The sequence below is a fragment of the Limulus polyphemus genome, unplaced genomic scaffold (assembly GCF_000517525.1).
Source record: "Limulus polyphemus unplaced genomic scaffold, Limulus_polyphemus-2.1.2 Scaffold3324, whole genome shotgun sequence".
Lineage (NCBI taxonomy): Eukaryota > Metazoa > Arthropoda > Merostomata > Xiphosura > Limulidae > Limulus > Limulus polyphemus.
The window spans coordinates 17,431-33,381 of NW_013668934.1; the positions used below are offsets into that span (position 1 = coordinate 17,431).

The 15,951-nt window shown below is 31.9% G+C and overlaps 1 protein-coding gene across 5 annotated transcripts in view; it reads right to left on the reverse strand.

Moving 5' to 3' along the window:
* LOC106469144 (golgin subfamily B member 1-like) overlaps positions 1-15,951 on the reverse strand; it is a 50,913-nt gene that overhangs the window by 4,690 nt on the left and 30,272 nt on the right. For 4 of the 5 annotated variants that reach the window (XM_022397573.1, XM_022397574.1, XM_013929607.2 and 1 more), the window contains 10 exons: positions 13,809-14,135; positions 13,471-13,557; positions 8,125-8,421; positions 7,228-7,392; positions 5,578-5,781; positions 4,886-5,065; positions 4,072-4,166; positions 3,427-3,654; positions 2,482-2,562; positions 324-414 (listed from right to left, as the gene is read on the reverse strand). In XM_022397573.1, the coding sequence (XP_022253281.1) occupies positions 324-414; positions 2,482-2,562; positions 3,427-3,654; positions 4,072-4,166; positions 4,886-5,065; positions 5,578-5,781; positions 7,228-7,392; positions 8,125-8,421; positions 13,471-13,557; positions 13,809-14,135 (1,755 nt within the window). Of the gene's footprint in view, positions 1-319; positions 415-2,481; positions 2,563-3,426; positions 3,655-4,071; positions 4,167-4,885; positions 5,066-5,577; positions 5,782-7,227; positions 7,393-8,124; positions 8,422-13,470; positions 13,558-13,808; positions 14,136-15,951 lie in introns of all 5 variants that reach the window. The other variant, XR_002612810.1, reaches the window with a different exon arrangement.

Here is a 15,951-nt window from a genome sequence, read left to right on the forward strand (position 1 = left end):
GTATGACCTATTGGACTAAGGATGGATCTTACAACAATAACTTTTATTGATACAAAAAGTATGACCTATATCTACAGAAAGAATTCTGAAATGATCATATATGAACAGCTATCTCAAATCTACACAAAATGCCTGTATCAACCCCAAATTCTATACTTAATCTCAACTGAAGATTTCTTTTATGCCGTTGCCATTAGCGTGAAGAATACTAGAAATCGCTTAGATAATCTGGTATCAATTTTCATCCAGTTAAATGTATAAAAAAAATTAATATCATATTTAGTAATAATAGAGAACCGTTAACAAATTTAACTACCACTTACTTTTGAATTATTGTTAAAATATGTTTTGAGTTGAGACACAATCAAGCCTTCTACTCTGGTGCTCCAGTCTTTAAGTGGAGATGAGTCTTCACTGTTAAGAGTAAAAATCTTAAAACAATGTGCTGAATGATATCACTGTAGCAAGCATATTTAACTATTCTAATACCTAATGAACACCTTCATCTTATCATTACAGATGACGAGGGTTACTAATGGATCGTGCGAAACAATCTGGAGCCAGCTATCAATGTTTACTTTAATGGGTTAACAGCAGTCAGAAACTGTTTCAAAAGCTAGATGGCTAGCAAAGACAGAAGCTACAGGTCAGTCTGATGGCTTGTTTGTTTGAAGTTCAGCACAAAGCTACACAATGAGCTATCTGTGCTCTGCCCACCAGATGTGTGAGTAGTTTTTTAAAATATTTCTTTTTGACGTTAAGAGTGACTTAACACGCATCTCTAAAGATAGCTGTCCTTCACAGAAGTTTTGCAGCCATCAGACTGACTTCCCCCCAGTATGTCTGCAGACTTACAACGCTAGAAACCGGGTTTCGATACCCGTGGTGGGCAGAGCACAGATAACCCATTGTGTAGCATTGTGCTTAACTTCAAACAAACAAGCCATCAGACTGACTGCCCCAGTATGTTTGCTGCAGACTTACAATGCTAGAAACCGGGTTTTGATACCAAAGTCTCTCTACTTGAAACATAGACTACTGCAGTTACCAACCAAGTGGAAACACAAATTAAACATTATCAAGATAATCTACAATTTTAACCTCTTACCTTCACGATCTGTTGAGAAATTTGTCAAACCCACCAGAGAAGCCCACCCCTCACCTGATTGTTTGTTAACCAACTTTACACGCCTGGATATGATGGACATATCTATAACCAATAGAATAAGCAGATTCTTGCCTTCATAAACTTTACAAGTCATCATAAAATGTTAGTCGGCAGAATAGCTAGGTATGTGGTAATCATATTTTGGTTCTCCAATCACTGGAGGAATTTGTTAAGTCTATTTATAGCTTACTTTACAAGCCATATAATTATAGCAGTTTTAAGACATTCTATTTTATTCTAGTGATTCATATTTTTTATGTTCTAAAATGCATGTTTGAAGGCCTATTTTTTGGACACTCAAATCTGTAAGAGTCAACAAGACTTAGGAAAACGTCTACAATTTTCACTCTAGTGCTGAAGTACTTGGTAAGTACTATAAAATCTTAGTTTTTAATGTATATATATGTTTTTAAAAAGTAGTTAAAACGTAAAAGTTAGAAACTTCTCAGCTTAGCCTAACAAAACACCTAAAATTTCATGAGTTCAAGCCTCTTGTGAAACATTACACTCAGATATAGCATGAACTTTATGTATGCTCTAAGGGGCTCCCGCTGTGACTTATTGCTTTTGACACAAGGATTAGATCAATAAAACCATAAAATTAAAAATAAACAGATGTAAAAAAAAATTTTCATATTCATTTTGGAACTTCTAGAGTGTTCTCAGCATGAATGTCATCTTTCACTCACACTGACTTAGTAAAGGTTTCATACATTCACAGACAGATATTTAGTAGAAATACTTTATTAAAATAGATTTAATAAGACACACATAGTAAATTCAGAATTATAGTAAGCATTAGTACATATAGCTTTACAGATGTCAAGTTGGTCAATTTGACCAAGCCCAAGCACAAATGGATAATTAAAAATAACACTGCTACTCTAAATGATTTTTCTCCATAAATACGCATGTTTTCACCAGTTTATTATGAGTTAAGAAAGAACAAGTGTCATGTACTTACTAGTTTGTGTAATGACTGGTAAAACAATTAATAATCAGTCACTCTAATCAACAGTGGTTTTTCCTAGAGGAAAGGCTGGAATATGTATATTATGTGTGCGCATGGAGATTTCTCACAGACAGATTGAGCCTAATTAACTATTGTTAAAACAATACATCTTGGTGATGAGAAACAATAATGTAAGTTTGACAAAACAATGTGTATTGAAAGTATTAGCTCACAGCTTCTGTTGCTCATTATATACATCACAAAATATTCAGTGTACAATTATCCCAGTTCACCAAGTCCATTAACAGCAGGAGAATTAAAAACCTGAACCTAATTAACGAACAGCAGTAATTAAACTCACCTTGAATCATTCTTCGATGTATACCCACTACTATTTTGAACCTCTCTCATTCTCTCAATTTCTTCTTCCAGCTGGTTATTTCTGTTCACCAGAAAGTTTTAAAATTAACTGATCAGTGGGTTACATGGAGATTTAAAATGTAACATACAAAGCTAAGTAATTATAAAAATACCACCCAGCACTGCAGTAGCTAATGTTTTATTTATGTGAGTGTTCTGTACAAAAAACCTTATGTAGTTAATTTTTACACAAATAAATTACCTAACTGGGAATATATTTTCCCAAATATCAGCTAACTCATCAAAAGTGTCATTATACACATTGTGACACACAAAACATTTGAAGAATGAGATAAATATGAGGAACAGAAGCATCATATTTGATACACGTATGAATCAGACTTCCATGGTATTACATTAAAAACTGTTAGCTGTAATCCAAATAGTGTATGTAAGTAAATCAACATTAGTCAAATGCTGTGAATAGTTTAAGAAAAAACAATTTATCATATTTTAAACACACTTATGAATCCAAATTTATATCGTACGATGTTTCTAAATTAAGTCGAAAGCTACAGAATTTGATGCTGCTTCTTCTTCTTGAACATTATGCTTCAGTTTTTCTCACATACATTATTGAATTTAAATAACTGGATTCATTTAAAAGCTCTTCCACTTCTCCTCAAACTGTAATTTTGTTTCAAAAATTCTAACTTAAAGTAGAATGTTAATAGTACTGTCAACTTTAATGGTATAATAATAATTTTATTTATTAAAGACTTCCCTTAACATACCACAATATTAATATTCTCAAACAGATTTATTTCAACTCTTGATTCTGTCACTGTTTTATATTTTATGTTCGGATTCCCATCAATCACTACTATTGTAATTTCCCTTTAAAACAAATTAATTCTACTCTGGGAAAATTAATGTTAATACACACTTGAAGTTGAGAACACTGACAAGCTGATTTTCCGTTTTTAGCTTTTCTTTTGTTTCTTTCAGTTCTAACTGAGCAATAGACAGCTTATGTTCAAACTCCTTCAGGACACTGTGGAGAGTAGCGTTTTCCTGAGTTACTTTCGTCCATCTCGATCTCAAGTCTTTAACTTCTGCAGCAAGCTGGTGAGACTGAGTGTTACCACATTCAATCCTAGCATTCAGTTCTTCACTAACAGAAAATATAAACACATTTGATGAATAGAAATTATGAAACAAATCATCAATGTACTCTAGATTAGCAAGAAACTAGTTGGTTTAAAAGTAGGTGTGATGTATACATAACACCAATACTATATTACAGTGAAGAAAAACAAGGCATGGATAAAAATCAGCAGAAATTAGATTCTACTTATTGCCCTATGTTAAAAGTTGCAAATTTACATATGCAGTTGCAATCACATAAAAACGTAAAATACAAAAGACCATACTTGATTTGAATAATCTTTTTGTTTTTTTCTATTTTAAAAATCCATAAAAGCTTAATTTCCTAACTTAAGTTAGAAAACAAAAATACACAATTTATGAAATTTGTTGTAAAATGTGTATTTTCCCGTTTCGAATAAATACAGTTAAAAGATTTACTTACATCTTGTCAATTAGTTCAGTCTCCCGTTCTCGCCATATCGCGATTAGTTTGTCCTTTTTATTTTTATATTCTGTTTTTTTCAGTGACAACTGTTCCTAAGAACGTTTGGAGAACAATTTAATAAGAAAAATTCTTAGAATACTTCAACAGTTAATGTAAATTACAAACAATGTTATAAAAACAGACCGATTTGTGTGAGGAGATCAAATGCCCAGTTTAGGAGAAAAGTCTGTACGTAGATTATATGCTTGTTAAAATGTAATCTACAAATTTAATTACAATATGAAACTATTTAAGTTACATTTATATGAAGTTATCAAAAACACAGAAAAAAATTAAAAGTTATTCTGTGTGTGAAAAGAAATTAATATAATCAGATATTTTGTTTAAAAAAAACACTTGCTAACTTGTTACTTGTACATATTTAGTAACTAACTATATATTATCTCCCAAAAGACTTTCTGTAAATATTATTTGCATTTTTATAAACATTTTTGAATCTATAAGTAATTCTGGGAAAACTGAAAAAAAAAACGTTTCAACTTCTAAAGGTATACTAATTCTCTGCATATAGTACAATAATTTAATCATAACTAATTAATTAATCGTCTAGAAAAACAGAAACAGTTTCAAAGCCCTACATAACCACCTAATCAGTGATTTTATACAAATGCCAATTTTGTGTAAAGCAGAAGTATTTCAGGATGATAATAGGACTTGATACAATTCTAGAAGAGTTTATAACAAAGAAATGAAAATTTTGTAGTAGATATATGATAAATAACAAAAGTCTATATGCTAATTATACACTAACTTTAAGATCATGAACTTGATGCTGAAATGTTAATATCTGCTTGTCCTGGGTGACAGATGAGATCTCAAAGTCTTCTTTTTCTCTTTTGATATCTGATAATTCTTGTTCTGCAGACTTCCAACAGTCTTCCAATTCAGCAACTTTAAGTTTTAGTTTCTTTACAGAGGTGTCGAGGTTGCTCTAAAAAGTATGATAACCCATGACTTTGTATGATTTAAAGTTTGTACCAGTGATCTTTCATGTATATGTTTGTGTGCGTGTACATATTGTATGTATGTAGGTGTGTGTGTGTGTGTATATATATATATATATATACACATACATACACAGAACTGCACCCTTATTGCAATGGTTTCAGAAATTTTAAAACATACAACTATAACAGTGTACATATATATCTACATACTAAAACAACCACATGATTACGATTAAACCACATTACTCAGACTTTTCACTACATCTTATTTCTTGGAAACTTCTGGCCCTAAACTGGAGCACAGTATTGTGCACAAAAACTTGCATTAACTCAATTTTCACATTTTTAAAACTCCTATTAATATAACATAAGCATTCATTAAAACACATTTTGTCTTAAGCAATTAATAACTGAAAGGTTATGTAACATGCTGAACATAAACAAGACTTTCCTCGTGTATGTAATATACAGACTCTAAGATTTATTAAAACTGTACCTTATCCTCTTGCAAGTTCTTCACCTTCATCTGCAAGTCATCACACCACGATTTAGATGCATTATACGCTGCCGTCTTTTCTATTAATTGCTTTTGTACAGACCCAAGCTTAAACTCCAGGTGGCAAATGTTACTCTGAAACTCTTCAAAGCTTTCCTGAGTATGCTTCACTGTTTTTTGTAGGGATGTACGGTCAGTCACAGCCTAGACCAGCAATTACAATGCTGTATTAATGAAAGCTTTAGACAGTATCAGATGAATTGGCAACTGATTCTAGTGTATTAAAACAGTTATGTAATTGAGTAATTTGTTGGCACTTGTGTATAATGTTAAAATAATAAATAACACACAACATTAAAATAGGTACACATTTTAATTAAGGTCAATATATCACCATTAAAAAGTTGACTCTACTACATGTTTCGAAGTTGCAACGTCATCTTCAGAAGATAGTTGCAAGACATACTTGTGTCTTATATATACTTTTTTTGTTGTTGTTAAATAGGTCATATGACGTACGTACAGGTTTACAATTCCCGCATAAACATTTTGGAGAAGGTCACCCTATATTTTTGCATAAATAATCGCCGGACCTTCATCTCTATTTAATAATAATACGTGATCTTTTTTATATTTAATTATTTCCAAGGATTCTCGAATATTATTGGTTATAATACCTTTTGGTTGAGCTAATGTTACATATTTTTTCCTACAGTACCGTATGTTGTGTTTCATGTACATGTTCAAACTATGACTGAAGTTTAATTTTTTTTTATTTATTACACATCGTTTGTGTTCCATTAAACAATATTTTGAATTACGTTTCGTCTGTCCAATATAAACATTTCCACATTCACAGTCCATTTTATAGATTCTATTTTTCACGTTAACTGTATGTTATCTTCGGTATTACCCAAATTTTGCTTTATCTTATTAATCGGTTTAAATATAAGATAAAATATTCATTGTTTTCCAAATACTTTAAATAAATTACTAGTTAAACCTGGAATATATGGCAAAATTAAAGCTTCCTTTTCAATTTTTTTATTAACTGGGTTTTAAAGTAATACTTTGGTCAGTCATTACCACATTAGTAAATTTGTTGACAGCTCTATCCAATAAATTGAAATTTACGAAAAAAATAATTAATTGTAAATAACTTACTGAATTTCAAATTATTATTTACATAAAGGTATGTAGAAGTACATTTTGTGATAAATATCACATAAATTGAAGATGTTTTTTTTTCATATTTCTAATTGACTTTTTCTCGTAATTGGCGACTCGTGGTAGACAAAGATTTGACATATTACATGATATTCATCAAACATTTTAGACCTATTGGTTTCTAATGCTTCTCAAACTCTCAGCATTTAGACCATAAATTTAAGTTTTGTAACTTCCAGTAAAACGTTTTTTTAAAGAAAATAATGTGTAAATTACTACTCGTCTTGTTTGCATTTATAATATGTATATCCATATATTAAATGTAAACAAAAAATGATGAAACTAACCTTTAACAAGTCACACTCAATTGGTGAAACTAACCTTTAACAAGTCACACTCAATTGGTGAAACTAAACTTTAACAAGTCACACTCAATTGGTGAAACTAACCTTTAACAAGTCACACTCAATTGGTGAAACTAACCTTTAACAAGTCACACTCAATTTTTTCAATATATTCTTTTAATCTTCTTATTTCATCTTGGTGTATCTTCTTACTTTCAGAGAATTTCTTTGAATTTTGAGATCTTTCTTGTTCTAAGTCATTATTTGAAACATCTAATTCTGAAGTCAGTTTTTTGTTTTGAGCCTAGAAATAAAATTAATCATAAAATAACTTAAGATAAAAATATATTTGAAAATCATTTGAAAATGGTACACAAAGCATGAATGATATTTTGTTTGTAAATTTGATGTACTTACTTATATCAGTTCATTTCGAGTACACACTTTACTTGATTTCTGTTTAAAGCAAAAAAAATACTTAAAAGACACTCATTATCTTAAACCTGCTTAGTTTATTTTTTCGTCTTACTTTGTTTAATTTCCAGTAGTTGTAGATTTGTAAACTTAAGATTTTTTTTAAGCAATGCTTAAAGGAGTATTCTTTGAACCCAATGCTAATAAATATTTCTTTTCTTTTTTAGATATTTATGTTTTGCTATTACATAATGATAGTATTTGTTTTGACATACGTACACTGTTAATTTCTTTAACTGGTATACGGACAGTCTCAAATAACACTGAGTAACAACTACACACACATAAGTACACACGTACTTGACTTTAAATCCCAATAAAGCAAAATTTCTTAATAATATTCACAAATTCCTGTTATTTTTTATATTTCCTCTAAATGCCCCCCAGTAGCACAGCGGTATGTCTGCGGACTTACAACGCTAGAATCCGGGTTTCGAAACCCGTGGTGGGCAGAGCACAGATAGCCCATCGTGTAGCTTTGTGCTTAATTTCCTCTAAAACAATGTATATAAAATAAAATATTGCAAAAAAATCCAGCCATACATAAAATAGACTAACGTACACAAATTTCCTTATTTTCCTTCGATAAAGTAGCTATTTTTTCTTCCAACCTGAGGATATTGTTTATCTCCGCTCCCATCCATGCATGAAGACTGTAACTTTGATTTTCAAATCCTTCACTTTTATGTAGGAGATCTTTAACTAAAACATCCTTGTTTTCCAAGTCTGTCTTACACTGTTTAAGCTCTTCATTTACTTGTTTCATTTCCATCTTGGCAGTTTCTATCTCTTGAGTAAGCACTTTTTCTTCCTGTTTTTTCTTTTCTTTAAATGTCTTTAATTCTTGGTTAGCAACTTCCTGTCAATACAAATCACATGACCAATATTTTGTCAAAAAAATTAAAATATGGTGAAAATATAGTTTTATATGAAGAGTCTAATACTTTCTGAAAATTATTTCCCTCCCTTAAGAATTCAATACTAACATTCACATAAATCTAGCATTTTCATTAATCCTGTGTGTACATCGAAGTCAAAGTGTACATGTCAAACTTTCTATAATTACATTCAAAACTTAATTAAACAACTTTATTATCAATGTGTGTCAATAAACTTGCCATCAAAGCATAATTTCAACTTTAAACTTCACCTTGATCAGGCAAGTAAATTTTTTAACCCATTTATAATTTAACAGAAAGCCAGTTAAATTATAATAATTTTAGGACATACCTTTTTTGTTGTAATATTTTATGTTCTAAATTGCATACTTGAAATTTAAAAAAAAGTATTTTACGTATCACCAACATTGTTCACAAAAAAAAAGTGGGCCTGAGTTTCTTTAGTAAGTATTAAATTTGTTTTTAATGTATATTTTTTATCATTTTTACAAAAGTAACTAAAATATAAAAATTATAAATTTATTTGGTTAGATACAAAAAATTGAATGAATAAAGTACATAAAAAATTTTTTGTATTGAATCCTTGTGGCAGAGAAAGTATTGAATCCTTGTGGCAGAGAAATTTTATGTACTTTATTCATTCACTTTATTCATTCAATTTTTTACATAAAATTTCTCTGCCACAAGGATTCAATACTTTGTTCACAGTAACTTGCATTAAGCTTTTTGCTGGATGATTTACTGCTTTGTTACGCTAGTTACAAATGATTCAAAAAGCAATAAAATAATAAAGTTAAATGAAAACAGACAAAAACTTTTACAAGCCTGAGGCTGTTTACGATAAATAACTGTAACTGTCTGTTACAATCTCCAATCATTCTAGAAAAAAAATGGAATTTTCTATTTTATTTCATATTTTTAAATTTTTTGCTACAGATTATTTCACTATAGTTAGTGTTAGGGTAGACAGAGTAAGAGATAAAGTCTAGTTTTATATCAAAAACACTTTTGATAATCACCTAGTAAGTTCTAGAAGACATGTAAATGAAATACGAAACTGTAAGAAGAAAAAAGTTTTTATTCTTAACATGAAAATAATCTTCCACTCAGACTAGTCAGAGTCTGAATGACTCAGTAAATTCACAGACAAATCTTTAGAAGAAATATTTGTTACAAATTCTAAATTTGTTTGTATTATACTTGTAATATTTATTAAATGTTTACTAAATTTCATGAAGATTCAGTCAGTAAATCTGTAATTGTAATAAACATTATTACGTTGTTTCACAGAAAGAGTTGGTGCAAAATACTCGTAGGGTTAACAGGTAAGTACTTTTAGACTATTTCAAAAGCTAGATGACTGGCAGAGAGAGAGAGAAGCCACTGATCACTTTGACCAAATGTAAAAACCTGAGGGGAAGTTATCTTAGCATATTTGTATTAAGCCAGACCTAATTTCAAGAAAAAAAAAAATCCTCAATCTCTTCTTCAGAATTTTAAAACATCAAAATAGATTGCTACAGTGTCCAACCGATTAGAAACACAAGTTCTACATAATCAGAGGCAAGAACCTAACATTTGTCAAACCCATTAGAGAAGCCCCCTCACTTCTGACTTACAAGATTGTTTGCTAGACACATTTATATGGCTGACAGACATGTTCATAATCAATAGGAAGAACAGATTTTTCTATACATAAGTCTTACAAGTTGTTGTTTACTTATCGCACCTTAAACCGTTAGTCAGCAGAATTACTCGACACGAGGTGATTATATTTTGGTGGTCCGTAAGCTCAAGTGCTCTATGAAACATTACACTCAGCAATTACATTGTGTTTACATTAGCTCTAAGGGAAATAGCTGATGGACTCCTGCTGCGATATATTGCTTTTGGCATGAGGATTACAGCAATAAAGCCATAACATTAAAAACCAAACAAACAGACATTCATTTAAGAGTTTCTAGAAGTTACAGAATATGAAGCTATAAGATGAAATGAAATACTTTTATTCATACCATGAAAATCACATTTCACTCATACCAAATCAGAAAAGGCTTAGGAAGTGTATGGACAAATCTTTAGTAAAAATACTTTATTAAAAAATTAGATTTATTTTTGTACAACAGGCATGTAACACTGCTTACCAAACTTTGTGAAGACACACCTAGTAAGTTCATAATTATAGTAAACATTAATATTTGTAGCTTCACAGATACTAGGTCAGTCAATTTGAACCAATGGTTAATTGGAAGTACTACTACTACGTTAAAGGACTTTTTTTCCCCATAAATACATATGTGTTTAGTAGTTTATTAAGATTTATGAGTGAACAAGTGTTAGGCAAGCACTATTGCATATGGTGACCAGTAAAATAATTAGTGGAAAGGTGATTCCAAGAAACTTATACTAGGGCTATCTGCACTAAATGACAGAAAACAAAACTAAACCCAAGGTCAAAACAAAATATAGTGAACATGTTTAGTAAAGTGGGTACAAACTCCCTATGAGGCACACCCTAGGCAACTGTAGATGTTAAACCGCAAGGAGCTGGGAAGAGTCTTGGTGTAGAATGTTGGGTTGAGGGTGCCTTAATAAAGATAAACAAAGAGGAAGATGCAGAGGTGGATTCACATGAAGAAACTGTAGAAGAGGAAATCATGGCTAGGCTGGCCAATCTAAGCTAATAACATCTTGCAAGTAGAGGATCAAATTATAGCCAGAACTCTGAGTAACGGAGGAAGTGAGTGAAAGTCACTGGTGTGCAATCACATCCAAATAGGACCAATTGTATCTACCACCCAAGCCTGAAGACGAGGTAGTGAAGACTCCAAAGTTTGTAGTTGAGTAGCTATAAGTGGCCAAAAGCTAACAAAGAAGGTCAAAAATGAGAACAAGCTATCGGAAAACCACACCACGGAGAATCCATTTGTTCATGAGAAAGTAAGAACTGAGACTGACAATCTGCAATGAAATTCATCAACCCAGGAAAATGGCAAGCCAGAAGGCTGACATGATTGGAATAGGCCCCATAGAGAAAGAACCAAAATTAAGAGACCACTAAAAATGATGAAACATCTCATGAGGATATTCCCCTGCAAAAGATCTAGACCTTCCACTATTGCCTGTTGGACAGCAAGAAGTCCCAAATTATTGATGTAGAATGAAGATTCATCCTCCATTCATATACTCTAGAAAATACACACCACATCCCGTAGTGAAGTAACTGTGAAGAGAAACTATGGATAGAGAGGCAGTATAGATTTATACACACTATATATACACATACATCCATGCTAATCATAGAGGTGATCCCAACCAACCAACACTCAAAAATTAAGATGTTGCTCCTGAAGTAAGAGACTGGAAAATCCGGTGTATTGAAGTTCCAAATTCATTTGTTGCAATGGGACCATTGAAAGGATAGCATGTGTCCTCCTCCCAAAAAATGCAAAAGATCCGAAGGAAGCCCACAACCCCAGAGATAGAACCTTCCCTGTAAGTAAGAGCCTGACTGCCGATTCCATAGCCTGGAGCTGGATGGGAGGTGGCTGAACCAGGCATAAAACATGATGAAAACTTTTGTAATCCTACAGAAGACATATGGTGCTGATGCTAGACAAAAGACTAGATCCCATTCATTTACAAATTAATGTGGGGATCATTGATAGGCTGCCAATAATTTGAGGGGAGGAAGAAACATCACAAAGCAAGAATGAGGAGCAAACAAATATAAAAAAACTTGATTGGTTCAAGTGATCACTTGAACCAACCTGGAACCCCATATATCCAAAATTAAATCATTTTAATCTATGGAAGTGAAAAAATACATCCCCCTGGAGGTGGAAATCCAAAGCACGCACACAGACAGTATATCTATCCCATAAAGCAGTAAATCTCTCAGCATGAACTAGAATTATCAGGTGAAGATGGAAAAACTAAATAGTCCCCCCTATAACCGTGTCACCATCAAAGGAGAAGTAGACTTAAAGGTCACAGAGAAAAGTCCCAAAAGCTCATAATCCAAATGACTAATTGAAGAAAAGGAGAAGGAGGTACTTAATCCAAATTGGACTCATGAAAAGCCGACTTCATAAAGAAAAGTGTCAGAAAAACTGAGTCCAAATTCTCCCTGAATAACTATGATCAAGAAAAAAGGCAACTTCAGAGGCCCCAGAGAAAAACACCCCCGAGCCGAATATATATGTTTCTATCTCCCAACAGATCAAAACACGGAGAGCCTCAACTGAGAGTGCCCCCCCCCCCCCCAACTGTAGAGAAACACTAGATAACAAATGAGAAATAGGGGAATGGGGGAGGTTGGATGAACCACTGTGCTTGACAAAGGAAATTATAATTACATGGAAATCCACAAGGCGAGTGAAAAGTACAATCCATAACAGAACGAACTACAGCACTTCGTCAGAAAAAGTGATTATATTATCAGAATGAGGTGCTTATATACAGTACCTGGATAGAGGACGTACTGACTTTGGTGAAGAATTATGCAAATTAGATATTGGCAAGGGCAATCAAGTGGGGTATAAAAGACTGGAGCAAGCGGGACCAATGCTAAGATAGGCAAAGCCAATGTCGAGAAATAGATAAAGTGTTAGCGGAGGTAAGTATGTTTTGGAATTATTCGTATACCATGATAATAAAGTACTTTAATTAAATTTTGAAAGCAACTCAGTACAACCTTGTGATATGAGCAGAATAGGATGCCTGTATGGAAAGATTTCATGTTATTCATGTTACGTTCCTGCAGAGTTCACAAAGGTGAGAAACTAAGCACTAATGTATGCACAAAAACAAAATATTATTAAGCATTTTACCAGTTCACCTGATGTAAAATACAAAAGTAATCCACAGATTATGCTGTAATACATACTTAATATTAGTATATTTACCATTTACACATGCTAATGAACTCCACACATATGTGCACCTAATCATAACAAACACTGATGTTTAACTAACAAAGCAAAATAATTCTGTTAAATAGAACACACCTGAGCTGTTTTCTGTTTCTCTATCTCAGCTTCCAGAATATGCTTTTCAGTTGCAAAGTCTTTTAGCTGCTCAGTCAACTTGTTAAGCTGTTAAGGTAACAAAAAGTGTGAGTATTTTAACTTCACATATTAATATCTATCTTTCTTGTATATAAAATTCTGTAGTTTTTGTTTTGCAATAACAAAATTACATACCAAACCAATTTAGGAACGACCAATTTTTCAATATAAATAATTTAAAAAGAATGATGCATGCATAGAGAAGTAAGTGAAAAAAATTACAACAATCACTTTGTACATATTTTCATTGATATTATTTAACTTCTTAGAGAACATACCTTTCCTTCCATTTCACATAGCTGTGTTTGAAGAGAGTTTCTTGCTTTAAAAACTTCTGCCATTGTTTCTTCTCCGATTTCAGCATTCAGGTCATCCTTGGATTGTACCTTCCCCAATTCCTCCACAAATTTACCACCATTATATATTTGACTTTCCACAAAATTTCTTAGTCTTTCAGCAAAGGTGTACAAACTGTAGTTTTCCTTGTTTAGTTTGGCGAGCTCTTGACGTAAACTAGCAACTTCTTCTTTCCAATACTGTCCGGTACGACGTAACTCTTCACACCTGCGAGTTCTCTGGTTTAGTTCTTCCTGAATGTATTCCATCTGTTCCATACAACACGATTTTAGTTAAAAACAAAAAATATCATAATAATCAAGTATCAAAATAATTTATTTAAAAAAAAAGTTACAAAATTTATTTATATGCTTCACATTTAATGAAAATTACTAGTAACTGTTGATTGCTGTTCTAACCCTTTTGTTGCAACCCTAAATAAATTATGTAACTGAGAGCACTATACCTAAAAATGTTATGCAAATGATTTTTGGATGCTACTAAAAGATCAATGAATACAACATCACAAAAAAAAGGATTCTACCATGAGATCATAAGCAGCCCATTTTACCAGCTTTAAAACTATGTGACAATAAACTGATACATTATAACAATTACCAAAAAAACAATACATGGAGTAAACACTGCAATGATTAGTTTAATACAGATGATATAAGTTAAAATGCAAAAACATATTATGTCATCATTTATCAAGTAAAAATAAACTTACTATTAAAATTATTTATGCTCAAACTAACCTTTTTTTATTAAAATTAAAGTGTAGAATAATTCTTATCATATCAACTGTATATTTTACCAAACACATTTTAATGTTTGTAATTATTAAGTGATATTTGTATTGTTAAGCGCCCAGTAGCTTAATAAACATGTTAACATCATGTTTGTCAACTTACAAAATTTACCAATATCTATCAACAACACCAATTTCAGAATGATGATCTAGGTATATTGGAATTAGTATGTCCAATTTTAAAGTCACTGGCAAACATCTTGACATTTACCAAAGGAAATACAGCATAATGTTAAAATATCCAAAAGACTTCATATTGCACAAAGAAGAATTTAATTCTCTTAAACATTTGCTTTTCCTTTTTATGAATTATTGTCCAAATGATGATTTGAATAATGAACATTAACATCTTAGTTAGCAGATGATCCTGACATTAGTCTCTAACTACATTACCACTTTCATGTCAACAGAGGGACAAAAGAACTGTTATCCCACCATGCATTATTCCCAGATGATCCTGAGAATAATGCATGGTGAGATAACAGTTCTTTTGTCCCTATGTTGACAAGAAAGTGGTAATGTAGTTAGAGACTAATGTAGATGATCCTGTGAATAATGCATGGTGAGATAACAGTTCTTTTGTCCCTATGTTGACAAGAAAGTGGTAATGTAGTTAGAGACTAATGCAGATGATCCTGAGAATAATGCATGGTGGGGTAACAGTTCTTTTGTCCCTCTGTTGACATGAAAGTGGTAATGTAGTTAGAGACTAATGCAGATGATCCTGAGAATAATGCATGGTGGGGTAACAGTTCTTTTGTCCCTCTGTTGACATGAAAGTGGTAATGTAGTTAGAGACTATTGACAAACAAGAATAAGACATTTTTAGTTAGCTGTCGAGTTCACGTTATGATATCTCAATTTGAAGTTTAAAAGGTCAGTAATAAAACAAAGGTCACTAATAAAATAAAGATCAGTAACAAAACAGAGGTTAGTAACAAAACAAAGGTCAGTAACAAAACACAGGTCAGTAATAAAATAAAGATCAGTAACAAAACACAGGTCAGTAATAAAACAAAGGTCAGTAACAAAACACAGGTCAGTAATAAAACAAAGGTCAGTAACAAAACACGGGTCAGTAACAAAACAGAGGTCAGTAATAAAACAAAGGTCAGTAATAAAATAGAGGTGAGTAATAAAACAAAGGTCAGTAACAAAACAGAGGTTAGTAATAAAACAAAGGTCAGTAACAAAACAGAGGTCAGTAATAAAACACGGGTCAGTAACAAAACAGAGGTCAGTAATAAAATAGAGGTGAGTAATAAAACAAAGGT